The 26,318-nt window shown below is 43.7% G+C and overlaps 1 protein-coding gene across 4 annotated transcripts in view; it reads right to left on the bottom strand.

Moving 5' to 3' along the window:
* Window positions 1–465: 465 nt before the first annotated feature.
* Window positions 466–26,318, bottom strand: part of Mbnl2 (muscleblind like splicing regulator 2) — a 155,869-nt gene continuing 130,016 nt past the window's right edge. For 3 of the 4 annotated variants that reach the window (XM_028770897.1, XM_028770888.1, XM_028770907.1), the window contains one exon: window positions 466–3,252. In XM_028770897.1, coding sequence (XP_028626730.1) covers window positions 3,238–3,252 — 15 coding nt within the window. In that variant the 3' untranslated portion in view covers window positions 466–3,237. The remainder of the gene's footprint in view (window positions 3,253–26,318) is intronic. The other variant, XM_028770912.1, reaches the window with a different exon arrangement.

The following is a 26,318-nucleotide window of genomic DNA, read 5'->3' as shown; positions in this document are numbered from 1 at the left end:
TCCAAATATACACAGTGGCATGTGCCACCCACAAACAAAAGTGTAAAGGAAAAAGCCAAACCCAAAAATAAATCAAATCAGTCAGTCAGTCAGTCAGTCAGTCAGTCTATCTATCTGTCTATCTATCTATCTATCATCTATCTATCTGTCTACTTGTCTATCATCTACCTATCTATCTATCAATCCATCATCTATCATCCATCTATAATCTATCCATATACTTATCTATTTATCATGTATCAATCATCTATCTTTCCACCCATCATCTATCTATCTATCTATCTATCTATCTATCTATCTATCATCAGTCTGTCCGTCCGTCCGTCTGTCTGCCTTTGCCTCTCTCTGCCCCATTTGAGGACTGCTGTTTGTTGTTTGGTGTCACTGAGTAGTATCTATACCAAGGTAAAAACATTTCTGTCCAGCTAATTATCTGTCTAAACAAGAAGGAAGACCACAACACAATCCTTTTAAATGCTTCTTTTATTTCATTGGTTGTACACTGGGTGAGTGAACTGAATATTACAACCAAAACATAGAATTGATACAAATTAGAGTCCTGTTTACACTGTAAGATAATGAATGAGGGAATTCTTTAAGAAGTGTTACAGAAAGATTTAGTAGAAATGTGACCAGTGGTGTATGGCTGAAAGAATATTTCTGTGAAGTGCTGTTATGTCCTGAAAACCAAGAGTGAGATGGAGTTCCCGTGTAGGTGGAGTTAGTTTCCTAACTACAGTAGCTGTTGAACTGATATCTTCCTGTCTTGGATATTGGTGATTTTGTTTTTGTAATTAAACAAAGCATTTAAGATTATATCCATCATAGTCAGACTTCTGAATATAAACAAACTTTTGGCAAATAATATTTATACAGAAAAATAGTTTTAGATCCTCTCAAATCCCAGAATTATTCTATAAAATTACATTATAAATAAATAAAAAGCAAAATCTGTTGTACATATATTTGTACATCTATGCATTTGCCTTGCCTCCTCCTTATTGTAAATGGCATATTTGACTCTGCATATTATAATCACAATTCTGGAAAATGGATATCATAGTAAAAAATACAGTCATCTATATTTGCTGGGGGATACAGGTCATGTTTTGATGCTCAATTATTAAAGGGCTGAAAATAGCTATGTGCTAATAATCTTTAAAATAAAAAATCATGAAATGAAAGGAAAAAAAGACAGTTACAACAATTAGTCTACAAAAATATTTCAGTGATTCCCATAATTTACCTTTTTAGTCTACTATCTTCTCAATGAGTTTAAATGCGTAAGTAAAGGAAAAAAAAATAAGTATGAGTGTTTTAGGCAAGTTGTAGCGTAACTACATTGTTATAGCTGAGAAAGTTACAAATATCAATAATACATAAAGATGAGAGCTCTTGAGGTGATACAAGTTAGATACAATACCTTCCCACAAATGAAAACAAACACAATATAAGCACTACGCAGGATTACACTCAGAATGTGATTTCTCTTTTTGATACAGTTATCAGATCTATGATGTAAGATAAATAGATAGTAATTAGACTTTGACCAACATGAATTAAATGCAGATTTTTTTCCTCAATCAAAAAAAAAAAACCAATATGGTTGGATGCCTCTAGTTTTTGGAACAGGCGATGATACCAAAAATTTAAAATATTTTACATTCAATCTCAAAAGTCAAAATACTTCAATCACTAAAATGTTCACAAAGAAAATGGATGTTTTAAACAATTACACATAATATCCATTTATAACAGCTGTTTCATTTCTTAAACAATAATTTAAAAACTATGTAGGTACTGTGTAGGCTATGTGCAACATATAAAATGTGAAATATGAAATATTTGGTACGATAGTGCTTAAAATAAACTTTAAAACAAACTCTTCTGAACAAAATTTAATTGTATCGCTATTACCTTGAAGATCAACCAAGTATTTAAAAAAAGTAAACAACATTAAAATATGTTTCATCCATATATAGTATATATATGTATGTGTATATATAATATGTATGTACTTGTATTAAAGTTTTTTATACTTTTGAGACATAAAATATGCTTTAAGGTGAAAGAATTAAAAGAACTATTTTTTCCCATGCTGTAGTTAGTTACAACCCTTTAATCCAACTTTTAAAATGCAAAAAACAGTAATGGATTTTTTTAAAAAGTGAAACTATCTACTTCTTTTTTTGTTTACATAGTAATTTAGATTAAAGTCACAGTTTGCATCTGTAGTGACTAAAGTCAGACGTACTTAAACTGGAATATTATACAGACCTCCTCACCTACAGCTTCCCTGTTTGACTAGGTTTTAGTTTAGAAGAGTTATTCAGTAACAGGCAACCGGAGGGCGAGTTTGAAAGACCAATCCCTTAGATTCGACTATTGGCATAAGCCTTTCATTCTTGTCAAGCTGGATGAAGTCTGGCAAAAATCTAGGCACTTCTACAAAGTCTCTCTTATAAAACAACTTTAAAAATATACTTGTAAAATAATACCTTCAAGACTTTGTTGGGTTGGGTATGAAGCTCATACCGTGCAAAGTTTTTTTTTTTTTTCAATCTATGCAATGTTATTCTAGAATCCCATGATTCAGTGCGGCATCTCCTGGCAAAGCGAACCCCACATTCTGATGTGTCCCCTGGGCAATTGTGCTTGAACTGCACTCAGACTTTAGACCTGCGAGGCAGGTGCGTGTTTTACTTCACTTCTCGTCTCTGCTGCGAGTGTCCGTCTCCTCAAGAAGTGAATCATACCCTTTGATCCGGTCAGGAAATGAAATGGTTGTGACTGGAGTTAGAATCGAACCTGCCCTTGGAATAGGTACTTAAACTAAAGCTAACTGTTTATTGCTAAATTTGAAATATTCTGAGTCGAAATGAGTATATTGGCTGGACTTTCTGCATCAGCTATAGTTATGGAGATACGACAATATTCCTGGGACAGAAACTATGCTCAGAACCCTGTAAAAGAAAACCTCATCCTGTATGTCTTTGAACATCGCAGCTGGTCTCAGGTAGTTAACTATCTTAGGCTGGAATATACTAAGCATACCATATTTAATACTCATATATGACATAGCAGAACTAGCCTTAGGGTTGTGGTCTGTCCAGAAGAACTAAATTTAGCATGCAGTTTGTGGCAATTCTATTGAGGAGGAAACGGGATAGTATGTACAATAACAATGTTTAGTTATTCTCAATGCAGATTCTTGGCATTCCATTCCATTTCTGTTGATTATTTCAGAATTATCTGTTAAGGAAAAAGACAAGCGCAATTTAGACCTCCTGCAGGGAAAATAGAAAGGTCAAGTCTTATTCTTTTGCAGACAGATATTTGAAAGTGGAATGATCTTCAATTTCTCATAATTCTGACCCAATTAACTTTGCAAAACTTGTACCCTTCATGCTGAGGATTTTTGCACTGAGCAATTTCTTCCGTGTGCCGTGGAGTTTTCTATGAGACCACGACAGCATGTATGTGGGCAGCCAGTCTGATTCAACCTCAATCTCTTTAAGTGACTTTGCTTCGTATTTCTTAGGTCTATACTCGTATCACTATCAAAGTGACCTTTGATCTGCTGATCAGAAAGTCTAATCAGAGAATTTACCTTTGAAAGTTGTTTCTGAACTTAACTTTAAATATCTTAAGAGTCAATCAAGCAGATAGTTTAACTGTTCACTTATAACTCAAAGATACAGTCTTATCAAACATGACCTTGTTCCCAAGATAGACTAGCAACCAGTTTCAAACGCAGGATAAACTTGAATGTCACAGTGAAAAGGGATAGCCGTCTAACTAAGCAGTTAAAAATATTTGCAATAAACCCAAAAGCTCAGATCAAGCTCAGGCAAGGCTACAACTAAAGCCAAGCTGTGGCTCCTGGGATTAACCACCAAGGTCCCCTCCCTGCTCTTAGTCCCGGGACTGTGACTCCAGGGCCTTGCACACCCTAGGCCAGCACTCTGCCACTGAGCTAAATCCCCAGACCAATGGTGTCCCTCTCCAACCCAACGCTATTGAGGTCAGAGGTCTGGGCTTATGTGGTCTAGAGCATTAAATATCAAGCTTAAATAGAAGTTTTATCTAAGGTATTTGCTCTTTGCAACACTTTGATTTCTCTTTATATAACTAACGGACACAAGTTCATTTGTTAAGTAGCCAAAAAGGAGTAAGAAATAACTAAAGGAACCCCTTCTGGTAAATACTAGCTAACACTGGTACACATCGGATTTCAATCCCCAGTAAAAAGGTTATTTCTACAAATGTAATTTATTATCCTATCATATCAAAGTTTATGCATATAGATATTTTTCTTTGACCACTCCAACAGTTCATATGTAATATTTTAGTATATTCAAATGATAAATATGTCCGTCCCTCACTTCATTGGGCATACAGATATATGTAGAACTGGCCAAAAATGGAGGTGACTTACAGAAATATTTATGTGAAATGAAGGTTCGAAACTTCAGATACTAAGGCCCTTCACTTAAGATGTATTTACTCATCTTTATTTTATTATGGTTGCCTGAGTGTCTGGGAGTGAAGATGCCATACTGGGGTGGGTGTCTAGAAGAGACTGTTGGGAGTTGGGCTGGGGGTTCTGAGCTGCTCACTTCGGGGGCTGGGAACCAAAGTTTGGTCCTTCAGTTAACCACTGGACGGTTGCCCTAGTCCCTACTCCTTGTTCTAAAACATTTCCTTGGAATTTGAGGCTAATTCGGAAAACAGTGTCCCTTGTTTCCTATGCGGGTAGATGTGTTTGAGCAGCATATAGTTTTTATATGTAGACTCTGTCACAGGATCTAGTATTTGAATGCATTTGTCATATTGTCTTTGAATGACATCATGACAGCTAAGTGACACTTAGAATCCCCAAATAGTTTATACTTTGTTTTTGGATTTAGACAGTTGACTATTAAACAGGACTTTCCTGTATTTTTTTCATTCCCAAGCTTCTAAGCTATCTGCACAACAGGACTACTTCCTAAGACATCAAATCATGTTCTATTTTTTCACTGTTTTCTCTTACTTTAGCAACAGGCCCTGAAAGATATATAGGAATCCACTAGTTCCTTAGACAAACATAATAATGTATTTTTTTCTTTTGGTATGTACACAATTCTGCTTATTGGATGAAGTTAAAAAGCCAGACAGAACAAAATTACAAACGCCTGATGGGTGCCCTACAGAAAACTTAAAACGATGCTTTGAAACTTGTGCATGACAGAGAGACCAGTGGGAAATCGCTAGGCTGAAACTCACCCAGCCTGCCTTCCCCTCTGCCAGTGAATGGAGTGCATGGAGCTGGTACATGGAGACAGGGAGGGAGAGTGCGTCCTGGTGGTGTTGAACTTCAAGTCATGATGAATCTAGACCAGAAAACTGGCTGTCGGGGCTCTACCATTGTCTAGCTGTGACATGCCATGAGTGTAGGATAAAAGGGTGAGGCATACTCATAGCAGCTGTGGACTTCAAGAAGTTCTGGGATTTGACTGTAGGACTGAGTAAAGCATTCAGTTTTTCTCCTTAGAAGTTCCACTTGTGGGCAGCAATAGTGTCGACAAAAGTATCCTTTACTGTTAATTTTTTTTCCCCTGAGAAGCCTAACTCACTGGGACTGTCTGAAGTACACTCTGGGGAGAAGTGTCCCTTGAAAATAGAGTATTAAGGCGATGATCAGCTGCCAATCAATGCCACTCATTTCAAATTTGTCCCTTTGATCTCTGTTCTCATGTTAGGGGACATGTGACACTCTGATCTGTAGGGTCTCCAGGGGGGAGTGTGTGCCAGACCAGCTAAGCAGGAGGGACAAGGGAGAGGCCTCGTGTGTTTGAGAGAGATGGCGTCAGGGCTTCTCTTTAGTTTTTGACCTTGTTTCTTTTAGTCAGATTGTATTTTTAATTGGTGCTAAAGCTGTATAATCTACAGACAAACAGGAACATTCTGCATGCTTTCCTACTGGCTGGCCGCAGAGACATATCTCCCTGTATACCCCTTCACCTCTCTGCCTTTACTATTCTTTATGATCGAGTTTACACCCAGATGGATTGAACACTTCAGAAGGTGCTTTAACATTAAATACTGACACAAATCATATTATTAAACCACTATGCTTATAGTCGTTATAGGTGATGTGGCAATATACTACAAATCTGAGGTACATTTAAAAATGCTTAATTAAAATATCAGGGCTGAAGAGATGGCACAGTGGTTAAAAGTGCTTATAACTCCTTCAGAGGGCTCAGTTCAGTTCTCAGCACCATTGACTGGTGGTTTACAACCTGCCTGGACCTCCAGCTCCCAGGGACCTGATGCTCTGGCATTAGCCTCTATGAGTATTTGTTTGTGAACACACACACACACACACACACACACACACACAGAGCAAACATATTTTTAAAAACTCAACCTTGAAAACAGCACATCAAAATAAGCACAACAAGCTAAATGCCAGGGATTTCTTTTCTGTCTTGCCTTTAGTCCAAGCTGAGGTGGCTACCCAACGTTCCTTTCCCGAGGTACTGTAGCCCACAGAGGACATAACTGAAAACTACGTCATTAGATCCACAAACTCTACATGGAAGTTAAGTGGAGAGCTAACTTGTCACGTCTCCTAAGGGCCTCTATTTTTGCTTGACTTTTGGTATCTACCCTCTTGACTCAGTAGGCTCTGAGAGTATCTGTCACACACGAGCCTATTGTGTGTTGTAGTTAGACTCTGCAGACATGCAAGCCCCGGCAACATTAACTGGCTTGCATTGGTTGGATACTTATTTGGTCACTTGGCTCCTGATATGAGAATTCTCTTCAGGGAATGAAATCAGTCGCCCTTCTCGGGCCCATGCCAGGGACTAGGGGAAGCTGAGGTTCCAAAGCCTTTTTTGTTCCTCTCTTACCACACTAGTTTAGCAGGATGCCCTTGAACCTATGAACCAGAGAAAGGGATGCTATAGGACCGGTCTGAAAGAACCAGCCTGGTGCATGAAGTGGGAGACAGTGTTAGAAGATGTTTCCTATGCTCTGGAGGAGCTAGTGCTGGCCCTGAGTGACCACCTCCATCCATCCTGTCCCAGCTGAATCCCAATGAATGCAAGAAACATCAGTCACCCTACCCCTGCAATAAAGGTCAGACACAGTCACTCCACCCCACCAGAGTGCCACTGCTTCCACTTCAGAGAAACCTCTTCAAGCTACAATAGGAAATAAATCAAACATATGGAAGGAGACACATGTCTATGGATCGCCCTGGTGGGGTGATTACCTTAAGGAAGTAGTATTTACTGAGACAGAATCATGGCTGGAGAATTCTTAAGTACTATTCTGGTCTGCCATGTATGGTAAATCAAAACTTTGAACTGAAAATACTGTTTTCAAATTCCTTTCCCACTAAAAGGAGAACACACAGAAACGAAAACAGCGGACAGTCACAAAGTCTACACTTCAAGTTAGAAAACACAGACAAACTTGACCTCTGGTCAAGAGGGCCTCCACTAATCAGCTGTGGCCCCTCTGATTATAGCAGTATGTGTGATACAAAAAAAAAAAAAGCTGGATGGCTGAGATAGAATCTACTTATTAATAAGTAAATAAAATCGTATGCATTAACTAAGCTATATCCCTTTAGTTGCTGTATTTAAGTCTGATGGCTCTCCTCAGTGTGTAGGAACCCTATGCTACACCCTGTGTGAACACAGTCTGTGCGTGGTCTGATATTTTTCAAAGACAGAGTATGAATGACTAACAAGAGCAACAAATAGGTCTTCCTACCATGCCCTGGGCAGCCACTGACTAATCCTTGTATCCTTACTGAGGTGTGCGCTGATGAGTGGCAAGAGAAATTATGAAGAGGTGCTCTGGGCTAGGCTCGTCCGGGGAAACACTAAGCCTTCCAGGGCCAGGTAGCTGAAAACTCTGTGACCGGTCCACATTCCAGAAAATGATCCTGTGTGGTTCAGATCCATCTCTGGGCTGGATTCAGCTACAGGTGATTGGTGTGCGTAGGCATCACACTCACCTCCGTGGAGGAGAGACCCAACCAAGTCTAGACTGCTTCTTCCTGAGTTGAGCAATAGTTGTAGCAAATCAGGGCAGACAGTGGCGGGGAAGCTGGTGGGACTGGGAGAGAATGTGTACTGGGGAGTTAATCCTGCAACATCCAGACATTTAGCGCTCACTCCCAGGACTAGGGCACTAGACCAGCAGAAGTCAGATGACTAAAGAGGAAATACGATCATCCTGCGCCTGACTCAATCACCAGCTATGAAATATTCATGTTGTCTTGTCTCCTTCTTAATGATGATGGATTTAGGATGAGCCATCCATCACTTGGAAGAGATCTGACCAGGATGTGAAATGCACTTGGTTGAAATCGAAACAGTTTGTGCAGAAACGGAATCACTGAGTTTGAACTCATCAGTGCCATGAACTCAACAGCTGACTCAGCCTGTCTTCCTGCGGGAGGGGTGCAAAGGATCATGGGATTGCTTTAGTGTTTCCGAGACAACTACTGATGCCTCTGAGTTTACTCCTTGTGGGTGATCTTTAGGAACTGAATGTATACTCTCAAAAGGGTGAGTTTCTATGTGGCTTCCAGAAAAATTCACACTCCCTACAGAAAACATTCATTGCCAAGATTCAAAAATATATCTTTGGAGATGGCAGCTCAAATACTACATTCATTAAGAACAGCTTTGCTTAGGTGATGTGGAAGACATCTCAGTGGACACATTCACGCACCCAAACCCCAAAACAACTTAAAAAGAGCAATGGAGGTTTCCCTTAAATTTCCCCCATGACTAGCTATCAAATGCTGTCCTTATAATGCTGACTCTGGAGAGGTAGATAAAATATTCCTTAAAAAAATATTTGTGTGGCCTTGCTGAACTATGAAAGAACCTCAGAGGTTCTTGGTATCACAAACTTCAAGTTTTAGTGGCTATTTCCAGGCAGGTTCATTAACCAAATCCTCAGCAAATTCCACAGGAGGGATCTCTAATTCATCTTTATGTCCCTGGTGTCTAGGACAAGGGCTGGGCACACTGGAATCACCAGTATCTGGTTGAATGGATGAATACAGGGGAAGTAACTGAAGACAGTGCTCCATTCACAGACGGCCATCAGCTGAATTAGAGGGCAGCAGACAATGCAGGCAGAGCCTCTAAGACTGCAAATGACACTGTAGACTTTTGTGATATGTGAAATATTGTGGGAAAATACATTATCGCTCCAAACTGTCTTCACTTCTTGTCATATGTAGATAAATAGAACAGTTCTCCAGGCTGGGGTCAGGATCACACAGGAAAACATGGTCAGCAAACCGAAATTCCACCAGAGGAAAATGTCTAAACGTGGCAAATATGTTAGAAGACCTTTCCCATGGTCACAGGGCTCCATAGCCATAGAAAGGCATTTCCCTATTTTCTGAAACAAAACTTATCTCCTTTAAACAGAGATTTGCCTGTTTTCTACCATCCAATATTTATTTCTTTACTTCTTTTTCTGTGATGGGGACGGAACCCATGATCTTGCACATGCTAAAATGTGCTCTGCTAATGAGGTGTTTCCCAGCCCTTCTCTTCTCCATGTTCTTTTACTACGCCCTGTTCACACCTACAGCTGTTCATCTTCTCCTCTTCTTTGCTCTATAGCCACACACCTCTTTTACATGGCAGCCGTTACTGTCACCAAAAATGGTGTCCACCTCTGATGCAGCCAGAGAGGCAAAACCCACAGAATATCCTGACTGCAGCACATGGAAAGGTATGTCGAAAGGTTATCTTAAAATTATTTTTGAGACAGGGTCTCATTCAGTCCAAAGCTGGCCTCAGACATGCTGTATAGTTAAGTACGACTTTGAAGTTCTGACATGCTGCCTCTAGTTCAGTATAGATGAAACAGGTGTGTGCTGGAACCACAGGTGTGTGCTGGAACCACAGTGTGTGCTGGAACCACAGGTGTGTGCTGGAACCACAGTGTGTGCTGGAACCACAGGTGTGTGCTGGAACCACAGGTGTGTGCTGGAACCGCAGGTGTGTGCTGGAACCACACGTATGCATTCGAGCAGTCACTCTAGCAATTCCCTTCTTCCCCAGCCTCTGAAGGCAGGTCTTACTTGTTATTTTAAGGGACCAGTGTCCCAAGGGAATGCAGGATACTTCACATTTAACTGACTTTCAAATAGAGATTTATTTATGCAGAACAGGCATAACCCAGGGTCCTGGGAACAAATTGTCAAGTCGACAGTTTCACTCCAAGGAAAGCAGACTGGGGTCGGGTGGTACGCCTCTAATACTTGGTGGTCCCCGAGAGCAGTTTAGTTCCAATTGCTCTGCTCTGTGCCACTGCAGAAAGTTGGCACACACAGATGTAACTTCTCTACCTTTCTTGACGCCGATTTTTAGTGGCTCATTTTTGGAAAGACATTTTCCCCCCATTCTGTTGTTAATAAGTGGAAGACTTTGGGGATATGTTTTAATATAAAAAACTGTCATGTAAAATATTAGTAACTGGGCTTTCTATATAAAAAATGTTAACACCACCCTCATTAAAGATTATCGACCAAGGCCCACACTGACAGGTTAGCTGGATAAAATCTGTAAGTGGAAGGTCCTGATTTGGGGTCAAGCATCCATGTGTCATATTAAAACACGTCCCGTGTGGAAACATCTAGACTCCTGGGTGTGTTGCAAGGTGACTTTGATCACGGCCTCTGAAATCCAGGGCCCCTGAAGCTTAGCTCTGGAGGGTTCTCACACCAAGGCAGGACTGGCCCTTACATGTGTGCTCTGAAACACTCAAGGATGCCCCAGGGTGACCCCAGAGTGGCCATTTCAGCTAGAAAGTTTCCTTCCAAGCCAGGTATCATGATAAGCTCATCACAAACAACTCTCCCGCCCCTGCTTTCCTAAATGTCATTTAAATAAAATCAGTAGATGGCTTTTAAAAATGGTGTTCATGATTATAATGTGGGTGAAATATAATTATCATATGTAATGTAGGTAAATAAGGGCTTAAGTACACTTGATATTGCTCACCTATGCAAACCAGACAAAAGTCTCTTCCCCGTACAGACGGCTCGTCACCCATGTGTGCCCCGTCCTTAGAGGAGTGAGCTTTCCTGTCATTGTGAACCCCTCTAATAGGAACAGAATTCTCTTCACACTCCGTTCATGATGGGGGTACAGGGCTAGCCTGTCCACTGGGGTAGGAATCAGGAAGTGGGGCTTTCTTCATGCACCTGACAGGAAGGCTGCTCGTCCCCAGGCTAGCACCAGCTTCTGTCTTCCACCTTTGGGAGAATCCCAGGGATCATTTCCTCCATTTTACTCTGAGATAGGAGGGCTATCCTCAGCTCATCTTCCACTAACATTTTATACTCTGCTGTAATTGAACAGTATATGAAACTCTAATGTATGTCTGGCTCTTACATACATTCAAGAGGAAGGTTCTCCTCATCCCATTTCTTTCCTTGATCTTTTCCCCTGGTGCTATCAAAAATATTGAGGAGTGCTGTGTGTTTATTCATAAAGAATAGCTATGATATTACATCTGAAGCTGTGCATCTTAGACTGGAGGGGTCAAATGACAGCAAGGTAGAAAGGAAGCAGACAGGGCAAGCCGTAACTACCCAGGAACTAGTCTACGCATGCATGTGTGTGTGTGTGTGTGTATGTATATGTGTGTGCATGAGTGTGGAGGTTAGAGGTCCATACAGGCAGGGTGTTTCCCCGATTGCTCATCACCGTATTTGGGGGACAGGGTCTCTCACTGATTTGGCTAGCCTGGCTGGCCGTGGGGCTCCAGAATCTCTCTGTCTCAGGGTCCCCAGTGCTGGGATCGTGGACCCAGGCCCTATGTTCAGCTTTATTTGCGGATGTTGCAGACTCAAGCTAATGTCTTCAAACTCACACGACGAGCTGTTTACTGACTGAGCCATCTCTCGACACCTCAGGCTTGCACCATGGCACTTCCCAGTCCTATTCCACAGGCCCTCCCTTACTGACCATGCCATGAGCTTGAACAAATTGGTAAAGGGAACCCAGAGGCCTGCTGTGGTTAAGACTTCTGCAGAAAGCCCTGTGCAGACTGAGCTCACCTACAGAGGCTGTTTGGTCAGAAAGAACACCACGGAGAGCCTGTCTTTGAAAGACCATGTCTCCATGCACAGGAAGCCACCCTTCCAGAGCATCTCTGGGTTAACACGGAGCCATGACCACCAGGGCCAGGGCTGCTTCTATAGGAAAACCAAGTGCCAAAGCCATGGGCCAAAGAACTTTAAAAATACACTTTCCAAATGCAGACTGTATATGTTAAAGAAGGCTACATTTCCTTACTGTATCAAAATATATATCTAGGGCCATATCATTAAAGCAAATATCGCAAAATATTTAGAATATTTACAGTGATATGTGTAGGAAGTGAGGCTGAGATTGAACAGGCAGCCCACTCCTGAGTGGATTTGCTGATGCAGACTCTAGGCACAGATGCTGAACCTGAGAAAAAAATTTACATGTAAAAGCTAATTTAGGTAACATTAAGACTCTCTTTGTTGCTGGGCAGTGGTGGTGCATGCCTTTAATCCCAGCACTTGGGAGGCAGAAGCAGGAAGATTTCTGAGTTTGAGGCCAGCCTGGTCTACAGAGTGAGTTTCAGGACAGCCAGGGCTATACAGAGAAACCCTGTCTCAAAAAACCAGAAAAAAAGACTCTCTTTGTTATATAAATGGACAATAATCAATGTGTCTACTTTTTTATAGTTATTTTTGACATCAGGCTTATCTTATAGCTGTCACAGGTTACAACTTAACAATTCAAGAATAAAAAAATACGTCAGTGTCCAAGAGAGAAAAAAGGACCTAAAGCAACTGTTTTATTTTTTAAATGATTAATTAGTTTGTATGGCAATTGCAAAGAAATTTCAGAAAGACTTGCTCACGCCATATAGGAATCTTCTTTTCTTTCTTACAATTATGTGGTTTTCTTCACAGTAATACATTAAAGATTCATGTCAAGAAGAAAAAAAAATCCACAAAAATGAGCTCCTGTTGTGCTTAGCACAAGTCCCCAACTCTGCCCCTTACCCTGCTTCTGTGCTCACTAGCCCAGTGTCAGGCCTGGGATCCCAGGCACGTTCTGCCTGCAGTATCTGTTTTCGCAGGAGGCTGGAATGTGTAACTCAGATCTTTAGGAACTGGCCTTTAAAGCACCAATGGCAGAAGCACCACCAAAGGCTAAATATTCAGCAGGACGAACAGGAGGATGGTGTGAAGTATTGGATGTGGAGGTGCATCTTCTTGTGTTGGAATCACCTTGGGGGTGAGGGAGGTGCTACAGCAGGTCAATAGCTTCCGGTCACCAGCTTCCGGCTAACAGTGAGCGATCTGAAAACACCTTTTAGCTCTTTGCCTGTGGGGAGTGTGCATGCATGAGTGTGTACCTGTGCATGTGTGCATGTGTGTGTGCATGTGTGTGCACACGCATGCTCATGTGTGTGTGTGTGTGTGTGTGTGTGTCTGAGAGAGAGTTTAATTTAGCCACTTGGTTGTATATAAACCTCAAGTATAAAGGAAAAAAACAAACAAACCAGAGAGCAGATTCGAGATGTGAGAGACAATCGGGAGGAGTCTCATCTGTGCCCTGGCTGTGTCTGTGAGCTGTCTGAGCCTCACTCTGTGCCCCAGCTGTGTCTGTGAGCTGTCTGAGCCTCACTCTGTGCCCCAGCTGTGTCTGTGAGCTGTCTGAGCCTCACTCTGCTTGCTTTCGTCACACTACTACCTCCACAGTGCAGTGGACATTTAGACGAGGTCACAACCAGCTCTCCCAACAACTCCCCAGGAAGTCCAGAAATGCTCTGCTGTAAAACATTCCAAGACGAAGCCAGAGGAGGATGCTTTATCAAAGCCAGCAGTCACACACTCTTTATTTCCTTATCACTAAACGTCCCCACCAATGATTGGGCCTCTCTGAGGTGCTCTGCATCCCATAATTACTTTGAGTATAATTACTTGCACATTTCTTCATTGCCTATACCCTTTATTAGGTAAGGCCCACAAGAAAACGGGCTGTCTTTCCACGGCCTCATTCCCAGGGCCCCAGCTGTATAGCTCCTAATATCCATTGCTGAGAGGAAGCCAGAAGACATACCACCACTGAATAAATAGTGGGCTTTTTAATAACGCCTGCTGTCCCAGGATAAACTTCACTTAACAAACTCAGTCCATTGAGGAAACCCCCACAGCTGCCCACAGTCACTGTCCCTGTGAAAACAGAACTCTGAAAGGGGGTGAAGGGCACGGGGACAGGAAGAATTGTTATCATGAGAAGAATCATCTTACAATATAAGATTAGCAACAGCCTAGGCCCTCTGGCATCTTTAATAATCCCCTCCCCCATGTTTTGAGAAGTGTTCAGGTAGACCTGTCCATTTAAAAATGTGCTGAAGTATACATAAAACAAAATCGACTTTAAGCACTGCTGATGGGTAGCTCACGGACACGAGACAGTCACTTTGCTCTGCAACTCTCAACACAGCCCACCTCCAGAACTTTTCCTCGTAACTGAAACTCGCACCAATTAAACACCACCTCTGAATTTTCCTTCCTTGACCCCTGTGTTTTCAGAGCTGGGAATGGAACCAGGGATTTGTGCACACACGACAGGAACACTCTCCAGCCCTGAGCTATACGGCCAGCCCTGGTTTTATTGAGACAGTGTCTGGCTCACACTGGCCTCTGACCTTCTGGGTGCTGTGGTTTCACGATGTGTCCACAGACGGTGCGTTTCCCACCGCGCCTGGCTCTGCAAACCTTATGTGCCTCCCACCTTTCCCTAGCTTTCACTCTTCCTGTTTCTGGCTTTAAAATGGGACCCCCGATTCTGCACCCAAACTGCCCTCATCTGCTCAGCTGACTTTCTTGGTTCTGTGCCTTGACTTAGGGATAACTGAAATATCCAGCCGCTCATTTTCACCCATTGTCTTTCTTAACTAGTGATTATCAGTTTACCTGAGGTTGTGGACAAGAAAGTTCTATGGACAATGGAGAAAAATGACCTCTTCTAAAAAAAATCTTTGAGAGGCCTCTGGGTTGGGTCTGGGATGAGAGGCCTTGGGGTCCACCCTTTCTCTGCTGGCTTACTACTCCGGAATGCTCTTGCCCCACAGCCTGGTTTTTTGTCACTGAGCTGAAATATGAGTTTCTTTGTCAGTCTCAAAGACCACCATGATTTGCAGACAACTCTCATGTGGAACTTAGACTTCAAGAAGTCACCATCTCCACAAGGACATCTGAAATGGTTGAAATATTTAAAGATGTACTTGAACTTCTTGTTCTCCCCCAAGTACCACCGGCAGGGTTTCCTATCAGCCAATCCCTACACAGACCACAAGCCCCCCTGCCTTGAGACGTCCTGGGGAGCACAGGGCTTGCAGGACTCCATGCCTGGGGTTTAAACATGTCCACACGATTGCTTGAGTTGTGGGCCATTTATTCTCTGTGATTTGTTCTCATCTGGAAAATGTACAAGGAACTTCAGAGAGCAAGAATGAGTATTGAATACAATGTCCCCTATGAGGAGTCTGATAGCGGTTTTGATGAAAGGTGGGTTTACTTCCCTAGGGCTATTATTTTAGGACTCGTAATCCTAAATCAGATTTGGTTTCAGTTTCTATTTAAATAGTTACTCAAATAATTCCACTGTGCATTTAAATATAGGTTTGAATAGTGCCTCCCATGTTGAAAATATGCTTGGTTTTTGGACAAGATTAAGATATTTTAGAATATCAAATGCATTTACTCCCTTCTCTACAACACACGCCGTCACTGAATGAAGCCAGACTAAATTGCTCTGATTTTTTTTCCATTGAAGTTTTGACTGTCGGCTCATAATAATCATTTTTGTTTATTATGAAACCTTTTATTGTAGTGCAGCGCTTATACCCCAGAGCTGTGTTAACAGTGTCCACCACCATGGGAATCTGATATCCCCGATGGGTGGCACTTCTTATTCCCAGGTAGACAAGGCTCACCCCAGCAGGGGGCTTAGCAGATGCACACCATGAGCAAGACACGCACCCTCCTTCACTGTTGGTACCCCCATCTCTATGACAGAAATCCAGTTAATCCACTCCTGAGACAGTACTATATGATGACACTAAACTACCTTTGGCAGTAACAGAGGTTGAACCTAGGACCTCAAACATGCGAGGCAAGTGTTCTTCCACTGAGCTACAGCCCCAGCCTTTGACCTTGTTTTAATTTCCTAGTCAAAGCCACCAAATGTAAATATTTCCACAAGCTACATTATTTATTAATTATTTCTAGATTCCTGTGCTTAGAGAAGACGACTACTCACGGACACTTCTGCGAACCAGTCTTGTTTAACAAATAAATGTTTGCAGTTCAGCTTTGAAGAGTTCACTTCTCATGTAGCTCCTGCAGACTCTTCAGAGATTAGCAGGGACTTCCCAGCTTATACTTTAACAAACTGGCATAAACTTACAACGAGCAACTCAAAACTCCCCATCCAGGGGCAGGGCACATAACGGGCTTCTTCTCTGCCTTTATGCACTTCTTAGGTCTCCCTTTCTAAACCTCTGCCCCAGTTCATGTTTCAGGGGACCGAAGAGCTCAGAAAAGAACACGAGCAACAGGAAACCTATTCAAGTAACACCCGTGCCCTGAACCCATGGAACCAAAGCTTTTTTATGCTTACTGTGGCACAGTAACGGCACACACAGGCAGTGGGACTCATGGAGCAGGCATGACTTAACACCAGAAGAATACACATAGGAAAATAAAGTTCAATTTCTCTGGTATCTTTGCTTTCCCACAAACCCTCCCAAGCTCCAAGGAAGAGGCATAGTTACATATTTCAAAACAGCTTATAGCTAGCAACTTGATGTGAACGGTGCTTTGTTGGAGCAAACGAGGCCTAAATTCAGTGTTAGAAGACAAGTTTCTCATCAAGTCAGTCCAATACTCTTGGGTCTTATTATAAAACGGAGATTTAGAAGTTTAGAGAAGTTTGAAATCTGGCTTTGTTTCTTAGCAGTGTAACCTTGGGTATGTTCCTCAGCGTCTCTAACGGTCCCTTCAGGGGCGTTTCTGCTTTCAGAGAGACGATTCACATCAAACGCTGCGCGTGATGCTTGGCAAACGAGGAGAGCTTCAAGCTGGGTGGTGGCTTGAGTTACATCTGTGCTGTCTGTCTGCTCTATCATCCCTGGGGTCCCTTACGAGATCATTTAAAGCACTTTCTTGGGAAGGCAGCTGGCAAAATGGAGAAAAGACTACTCTAATCGGGATCTAGGCTTGTGTACTTTGTTAATTTATGGGAGCTGGGCAAGGCTGAGCGATTCCGGCTCCCATTACAATTTGTAAGGTAACTTGTATCACATAAATATGTTATTCTAGGGCTGGGGAGAGAGGTCAGTGGGAAAAGCGCTTGCCGCAGGAGCAAGGGGACTCCAGTTGGCATCTCCAGCCTGAGTGCACTGCACTTTCTTTACAGACCCAGTGCTGTGAGGGGGAGGAGGACTTCGGGGGTTGGAGGGTGAAGGGGAGGACTCCTGGGGCTGGGAGGGGGAGGAGGGGGAAGACTCCTGGGGCTTGCTGATCGGTCAGTCTAGTTAAAAGAGAGCCCCAGGTTCAACGACAGGCACGGTATTTAAAAAGGAGTAAGGCAGGGAGTGATTTGGGTTGGCATTTACTGCCCACCTCTGGCCCCAACATGCGCGTGTACCTCTACATACGTGCACATGAACACGCACACACATAAACTCGCACACACACCACATTTTATTCTACAGGCACGGCATGATTGTGGTAATTTGCTCTTTGGACTTAATTGAAACCGTTCTTCACCTGATGCACCCGTGACTGGAGGGCACTGAGCGACATCCTACAGCGATCAATTTAATGATACTGCTTTTAGAGACATCCATGGAGGACAGTGGCAAGGGGCCTGTACTTGACACGGGGAGCGTATCTACAGGCGCTCTACGGGTCTGGGTACTACAGGGCAAAGGATGGGGATAAGGCGAACAGACGGGGAATCACAGCATCGAATGTGATGCTGAACCGTGACGGAATCCAATGGCTAGAACAGCTTGTAGCTCTTCATTAACCCTTGTCAGGAAACACCAGCCATCCGATCTGATCCAGTACAAATCAAAGTAACAATGCCAACAGGGAGACGTCACGAAAGAGGGCTGCAGGGCAGACGGCCTCTCTGGATCTTGTCAGTAATTACTTATCACCCGAGCGCCCAGGGTTTCTTCTTCCCCTCGGTCCTTGTTCTAGTGCCTCAGTAGTGGAGAAGCCACCCGATGGCGAACTCAGGCTCAGTCTCCATGCATTCTCCATGGACACACCTCCCTGCTTCCCAGGACTCCCGTGTTCTACTTCCTTCTCCACAGGTGACCACAGCATTTTCTGCTCCATGCTCCCAGCCAGTCACCCAACAGGACCAACGAAAGTTTTTAAATAAAGCTCACCTGAGATCAACTGTTATTTAGATCTGTAACTGTAGCATCTCTTTAACAATATATTCTCTCTCTCTCTCTCTCTCTCTCTCTGTGTGTGTGTGTGTGTGTGTGTGTGTGTGTGTGTGTGTGTGTGTACATGATGTGTTAGGTCTTCAGGCCTGGTCACAAGTGCCTTTACTTGTTGAGCCACCGTGCCAGCCCTGAGATCCTTTCTAAGCTCTAGATGCTGGTCAGGGTGTGTGTAACGCTAGGGGAACACTGAATCTGCAACGCTCTGGAGCTGGTCCGTCCGCTAAAGAACAGCTTCATCTCCAGCTTGCTGCTATTGGGCAATGGTAGAAACTTTCAAGTGGCAAATTGACACTGGAGAACTGAGCTTCCAAGAGGTGTCCTTGAAGGGGATACTGTGACCCATTCTCTCCTGGTCTCTCTTTAGCTCCCAGGCTGACTCAAGGTGACAAGGGCTCTTAAGCCATGCACTGCCTTCATGATGTACCGTGCTGGTACAGATCCCAAAGCCATGGACTAAAACCTACCTGAGCCAAGACAAAAGTTTCTCCTCATGAAGCTGATAATCTTAGGTGTTCTCTCATGTGGCCGAAAGTTGACTGAGACAGGCTTCAAGGTCAAATTCAGGCTTTGCTACTCAAGACCAAACCCAAGCTTTCATTTCCTCAGGCATGGAAGTGACAAGAAAGCCCATGTTATAGACTTAAGTGCAAAATCATGTAAAGTAACAGGCTGTTGAAGTCCTCTTTCATTTGACCAGACTCTTGTCTCTAGCATTTAATTAATTCATACGTATATGGGTTCCTTTGTGAGTATGTGTGTGATACACAGGCACTTGTATGTTTGTGTGCATGTGAAAGACAGAGGTCAATGTCAGATGTCCTCAACTGCTTTTCACTGTATGTATGTATGTATGTATGTATGTATGTATATATGTGTGTGTGTGTATATATATATATGTGTGTGTGTGTGTGTGTGTATTTGTATGTATGAGTGTGCATGTGTTGTGTATGTTGTATGTGTAGTGTTTGTATGTGTGGGGTGTGTATGTGGTGTGTGTGGCTGTGTGCATGGGTGTGCACATGTGCATGTGTGTATATACGGATGTGGGGCCCAGACACTGATATCTAGTGTCTTCCTTACCCATCCTCTGCCTTATTTCTTTGAGGCAAAGTCTCTCACTGAGTTTGGACTTCAAAGGTTCTATTAGACCAGACAGTCAGTGAGCTGCAGGATTCTACCTGTCTCTGCTGGGGTTCCAGATCTGTGCTGCCACACCCAGCTTTTTACACAGGTTGCTGGAAATCTAAACCCAGGTTTTAGTATTTGTGTAGCATGCAGTTCCCTGAGTGAGCCAGCCTGTAGTCCCTTCACTCCATGCTTTGAGACGGTGCCTTGCTAAGCTTGGAGCTTGAGTGTCTGACTAGTATGGTTGATCGGCAAGACCCTGAGACCTTCCTGCCTCCAGCTTTCCATGGCAGGGATTACGGAGCCCTGCACCTGCCTTTTCTTTGTGCTTGGGCTGACTGAGCTCAGGAGTCCATGCTTGCACAGCAAGTGTCCTGCTGACAAAGCCATCTGTCTCCCTCCCTCCCGAGCCTTTGCCTTAACCTTTTGCAGGTTGATCTGCACCTTACCACCTCCCAGTCTCCCCCATATCCTGCAGGGATATGTCCCTGGATACTTTAGGTACAGACTCATAGCTTGGATCTAATTTCCCATGCAGTGATATTCACATAGGGGGTTTCATGTTCTTAGGATGTGTTCTGATCATTTCCTATCTCCTTACTCAGCCACTGACCCCTAATTACCTCCAGCATCCCTCTCAACTGGAATAGACTGAAACTTACATGATTCCCGAAGTTACTGCCTCTTCCATTTCTGGTGAATGCAGCCAGTTTCTTGGAACCCACCCCACACCCAACACACACACACAAACACACACACACACACACACACATGTTACTTCTCCAGCACTCAGGTAGAAGTACAAGACAGCATCCATATTTGGATGCAGAAAGGGATAAACATTTGTTCTGTTCGGAGTAGCTGCTACAGGGAAAAGCCCTACCCATCACTGAGCCCTGGACACTGGCTGAGTTCATGCACAGCAGCTAGTCTGCCCTTCCTTGAAAACCTCCGGTTGGGAATAACGCACAAGATGAACTGTGTATCCACATCCACGCAGCTCCAAGCCAGCAGCCTGACGTTAGAATGGTGGAACATGGCTTCACTAACACCTGCAAAAGCCAAAATACTCTGGGGAATACGACTTTTCAATTCAAAAACAATCCTCACCCAAAGTCCCATCAAACTGTGAAAGAGTATAGGATTTGAAGCTCTAACAGGACAATGCACCAGGTGCCTCGGGACTCTGCCGACAGGCTAACTGCTTGGAACTAGAGCTGCTATGTCTTCAGGTGCCGTGTACAAAATGTCTGCCCAAGACTCACCAGGAGGTGTGAATTATTCGAGAAAAATGAAACTGTACTGGATCCCAGTGCTTACATCCCCTAAAGAATCGGTAGGTACGTTCATTAATCCAGCCTCGCTGCAGGCGCCCCTGAAGCAGCTGCCTCTGAGGCAGGAAAGAAAGCCTGTTCTCTCTCTGATTTTCTGAGAGATCTCCCATGCATGCGCGTGCGAGCCCGTGTGTGTGTGTGTGTGTGTGTGTGTGTACATGTGTGCAATGTGTATGTGTGAACGCTAGTGCATGTGCGTCACGATGCATATACGTGGGAGTCAGAGGACTTTCCGGAGGCCATTCTCTCCTTCACTGAGTTCTAGGACTCAAATTCAGATATTCAGGCTTGTGTGGCAAATGCTTTCTACCCGTCGCGCCATCTCACCAGCTGATTTCCTGACTCCTTAAAGATAAAACAAAACAAACACACACACAAACCGACCAACCACAACTCTGTCTATCTTGCTGCTTCTTCATCCAAGTTCACCTAAGCCCTGTAGTGTACTTTGAAAACATTTCCCCCTACCAGTAAATCTAGACGCCTCCACTCTGGCAGTTAGCATTAGTCACCAAGCAGCTCAAACTAAGCGTACAAGCAAAATAAAGTAGCTTAACCAGCGAAAGCTGAAAGTTGGAGGCCTCTCTACCCAGCATGCAGTGCACAAGGGGTGGAGCCTGATGTTTTTCTACCCAGTATGCAGTGCACAAGGGGTGGAGCCTGATGTTTTTCTACCCAGCATGCAGTGCGACGGTTTGTAGTCTTTACTTTTTTGGGCGGGGGAGAACATCAATCTGGGACCCAGTGCTTTTCTTTTTTTTCTTTTCTTTCTTCCTTCCTTCCTTCGCTCTCTCTCTCTTTCTTTTTTGTTCTCAGCTCTCAGGGATGGACAGACTGTGAGAAAGGAGTGTTTGACAGTTTGATCCTCTGCATGGGGGCTGGCCACTCTGTTGTGTATTCCAGGAGGCAGAACTGACAGAAGCCTACCCCTCCCACACCGGGCCCTGCAGAACCAAGATACTTTCTTGTGAGACAAACACAGGCCCTAAAATGGGTCAAGTGATGAATAGTGGAAATGCTGACGGCCTCCTACATTTGTCTGAATATAGTCCCAGCAGATGGCACTGAATAATAGAAATCCTACAAGGCCGGTCTGTGACAGATGAAACTGAGCATCCTTACCTCAGTGGCTTTGGTTATGTCCCCAGTGGCCATGAGGGTAAGGCCAGGTAGGTTTTCCTTAGAAGCAGCTCTTAGAACGGCTAGTTAAAACACAATGGGTGATGCTGGTTACAGGCAATCGTACTATTTTTCTGGTAGAGTATTATTGAGATTGAATGTCAGATGTAAAGCACCTATATCTGCCGTGTCTGAAAAATGAAAATTTCTAGCCTATCAGATATTTCAGTAAAAAGATAGGGGTGGTGAGATGGTTCAGCGGATAAAGGCACCGGGTGCAGAGCCCGATGGCCCGAGTACAGGAGTACAGCCCCTACACATCCTAGGTAGTAGAAGGTGAAAACCAACTCCTGCAAGTTGTCTTTTGATCTGTTGAGTGAGCTTAATCCTAGGAGTTACAGAGGTGTGATGAAGTGTGAAGGCCATGACCATGAATTGGCATGTTTTGGAGCGGTGATTGTTCACACCCTGATAGAAACATCACGTGACTTTGGTTTTGAAGGTAGTGTGGGAGCTCCGGAGAGTCCTGAGATTTAGAGTGCAATCGTTTTTTCTCCCAGACATCCCACAAACCAGAAGGAACTGGTTTATCCTGTTCTACCCACAGAACTATAATGCAGAGTGAGAGACAGTGGAATCTCTTCACAGTTGAAGGGAGTCTGTGCACCCCTGTGGTGCTCTAGGCTTCGTTCATTCTCCATAACAACCTATTCCGGTAGGCACACTGGATGCCTATGACCAATGAAGCCACCAAACTACTGCTCTGGAAAGAACTCAGAGCCCAGAAATCACTTCCTGTGGTAACCTTTCATGCCAGCCCACATCTCTTTCTGCTACCTGACTGTTCTTTGGATAGGTTCTGTCACAGTGTGAAGGTGTTCTGATGTTTGTCTCCGGCTTTAAGTTACTCTCCTATGTAACATGTAAAGGCGAGGCTAGGGAGCCCTGACCAGCTGCCACTGTTCTAGTTCAGGACCTTGTTACAATGTTTCAAGTCTCTGCAGACTCTCCCACCTCAATGCAACTGTCTAGTCTTCTTAGCTTCTGTTCCCAAGACTACTTTGCCTGAGATCCCTAAAGTGGACAACAAGCGGCAGACATTAAGGTCAATGCCCGCCTGCAGTCAAACATACTTGGGGCCACAACCGTACACCGACCAATCCGACCATTGGCTCTATTCCAGCTAAGTTCTGCGTCCCTCCCCTCCGATGTACCTGTGGACTAACGTGTAAAATATTTTTGATTTTGAAAATCTAAAACCCTAAAAACAATTGGAAGCACAGTTCTGTAATCCCTTAGGTTATTAGGAGTTTTAACTCACATCTGTCTTTTATTAGACAAAATGTCTATAATGAAAAAACTAGGTAACCCCCCACACTAAGTTGTTTATACTGCATCAGCTCCACAGATCCTGGCCCTGTGTCTAGGCTGAAGCTGATTCATTTGCACGGTATTTCACTTTTTTACATTTTTGTTGTTGTTGTTGTAGCCCAGCATTGTGACACTGAAAGATGTTAGTCATCAAGTCTACACAGGAGAAGTACCCACACCCAGCTTACTGAGCCTGCTAGCTAACTCTTCCTTAGAGTCATCAAGTCTAGACGGGAAAAGTGCCCACACCCAGCTTACTGAGCCTGCTGGCTAGCTCTTCCTTAGATTTATTCTTTAGATTATAGATAATATTCTCAGGTCATAGCACCACCTAACCCTAGCCCTAGTGAGGTTTGCTGTATAATTTCTACAGGTGACCTGGCACTCATCTAAGTTGCTGGCTTCTATGCCTACATTCATCTTCCCAGTTTCGTGTCCTCCTCAGTTGGAGACTAATATTAGGGAGGCCACTTCCTCTTCCCTAAAGGACTTGAATTTACAGCAACCCCTGACTGATAGTTATGGTGTGAGATGTGACTTTTGAACATCCATTGTTATATAGAAGGCAGCAAACTACAGACAGAAGAGGAAGCCTCTGCAGCAAACTGCCCACGGTAAACCCCACCAGGCCATTTATGAGCCATGTCACTTTGGTTAATGCAGGTTATTGTTCCAGTTTTACCATCTATAAAATGAGAAAGATGAACATTTTATCAGTCTCATAAAACCACAGTGAGGATCCAGCGGTGTCTATTTTACACACACACACACACACACTATGTAATAGAGTCAAGCTATGTAAAATGAGAGAACATTTAGAATCGTACATGCTACGGAGTAAGTGGTTTATATTATTATTAATAGTATACATAATTTAATATATTGAGATTAAAAGATACTAAATCAGAAAACAGGTCAATAAATTTGCTTATTTTTTCTTACTATGTATTCTTAGAGCTAGGTATTTATTTCATAAAAAAAAAAAAGTTCCTGGAATGTATTTATATTCTGTCTTTCTCAAACTGCTAGTCTAAGGTTGAGAAACTTTTTCCCGGCATCTAGGCCGAAGCTATGGTTACTGATTGGTGGTGTGTTTCCCGGAGTTGGTGTAAAACGCTCTGGGTGGAAGCTCCCACACACACACCCCCCGGGGGGGGGGCGGTTCCGGTGTACCCTCTTTCTCCTTCCAATCTCTTTCATCTATTAGGAGTACCTATGAAGTTTTCAGTATTTGAAATGGCAATCTGAATTAGCCAAAACACGGTTGAAACACAATTGCATTCTGTGGCAAACACAGATGGCTCTTGAAGGACTAGAGCAGGGTGCCTGTCACTCAGTGAGCTCCGCCCTCCGCAGTCCCGCCCCCACTTCCTCCTCCCAGCAAAGCCCTCACACATCTCCAGGTTCATGAGCTTTCATTGACTTTCGTGGGTCACGTGGGCCTGGTTCGACTGGCGTTTGCAGAGTGAACTTTAACACGATGATAACCTGATATTCCACAGTCAGTAGCCACCTCTGAATTTTCTGCTCTTGGTGCTTAGAGCTCTCTGGTAGTCACTTGGCTCTTCAGAGTTCACTGAGCTAAATAAGGAATACCATATCCGAAAGCTTATACTGCCGCAGTGATCTGCTTTTCTGTGCTTTCTCCCCGTGTGTAAGCAGACCTTCACAGGAACTGACACCCCATTTCTCTTCACCATCAGTGTGCTGCACTGGGGCAACGTCTGTCTTTAACAAACCACAAAGCTCAGAAGGAATAGGATTAGGGCAGCCACTCATGTCTCCTTTGGTTTCCTTGCTCCAGATTAAATTGAAGTTAACCTTGTTAGTTCCTTTAACAGTCACACCCTGAAGGGTCGTACTTAGGCTTCCGGCTGCCCCTGTACGCTCCCTCCTCCCTTGCACACCTAGGTAAGCCTCTCTATACCTTTCCCATTTCAGGGGTTTCTACAAACAGCACTGAAGAGTCCCGGGCCAGGTATCACTTGAGGCTGCATGCACAAGTGGATGCAAGCAGGGACTTACCCTTCAGCGCAAAAGCATTTTTTTTTTTTTACCTTGCCTTTGGCGCCCCCCCCCCGGGGGTGGGGGGAAGAGGTGTGAGGATGAGAGATGCTCAATCCGTCATAAATGTGGAATTTTACTGTAGCAGGCACTCCTATAGGATAACGAATCCCTAGGAAGGGGATTTTCTAACAAACTGGATCAACCTCACAGAAACCTGGTTTTGAGAGGCAGGACTTAGACTCATAAAGGAGGGGTCCAGATTCCCCACACCAAGTGAGTGGAAAGGGCTTTGAACCTACTTAGAAGGGTACAGAATCTCTCTCCTGTCTCCCATCCCTGTTTAAAACCTCAAAATCAACCAACCAACCAAATAACAAACAGATATCAGGTCTTCTGGGTTCAGGAATTTATGTGCTGCTCTTTGTGATACTAGTCTGGAAGACAAGCTGGCGCTCACTCCTGAAGAGCAGAGAGGTGGCGACTGTCCTATTGTCTCTGCGGTTCCCTCTGCTTTATCAGGACACAGGAGGGGGTAGCATTTATTTTGCCCTCCAGTGCAGTCTTGCCTTTCCTTAAGAGCAAGCCCAGAGCACCAGGGTCACAGTCTCAGGCTGGAGGTGAACCTGTCCTTCCAGTTTGCAGGCTGTGCCATCCACGCCCTGGCACAACCTCTCCCAGTGTTGAACTTACCATTCCACCTATTTGCCTGGCCCTCCTCCCAGGGTCTCAGCCTACATTTTTTTTTTAAATCCTTTTCACGCTTTCTCAGCATGGTTGAGTTTATTTAAAACAAAACACAAA

Source organism: Grammomys surdaster, unplaced genomic scaffold, assembly GCF_004785775.1.
Source record: "Grammomys surdaster isolate TR1022 unplaced genomic scaffold, NIH_TR_1.0 65, whole genome shotgun sequence".
Lineage (NCBI taxonomy): Eukaryota > Metazoa > Chordata > Mammalia > Rodentia > Muridae > Grammomys > Grammomys surdaster.
Note: the sequence above shows the minus strand (reverse complement) of the source record. Positions and strands in the feature narration are given on the sequence as shown.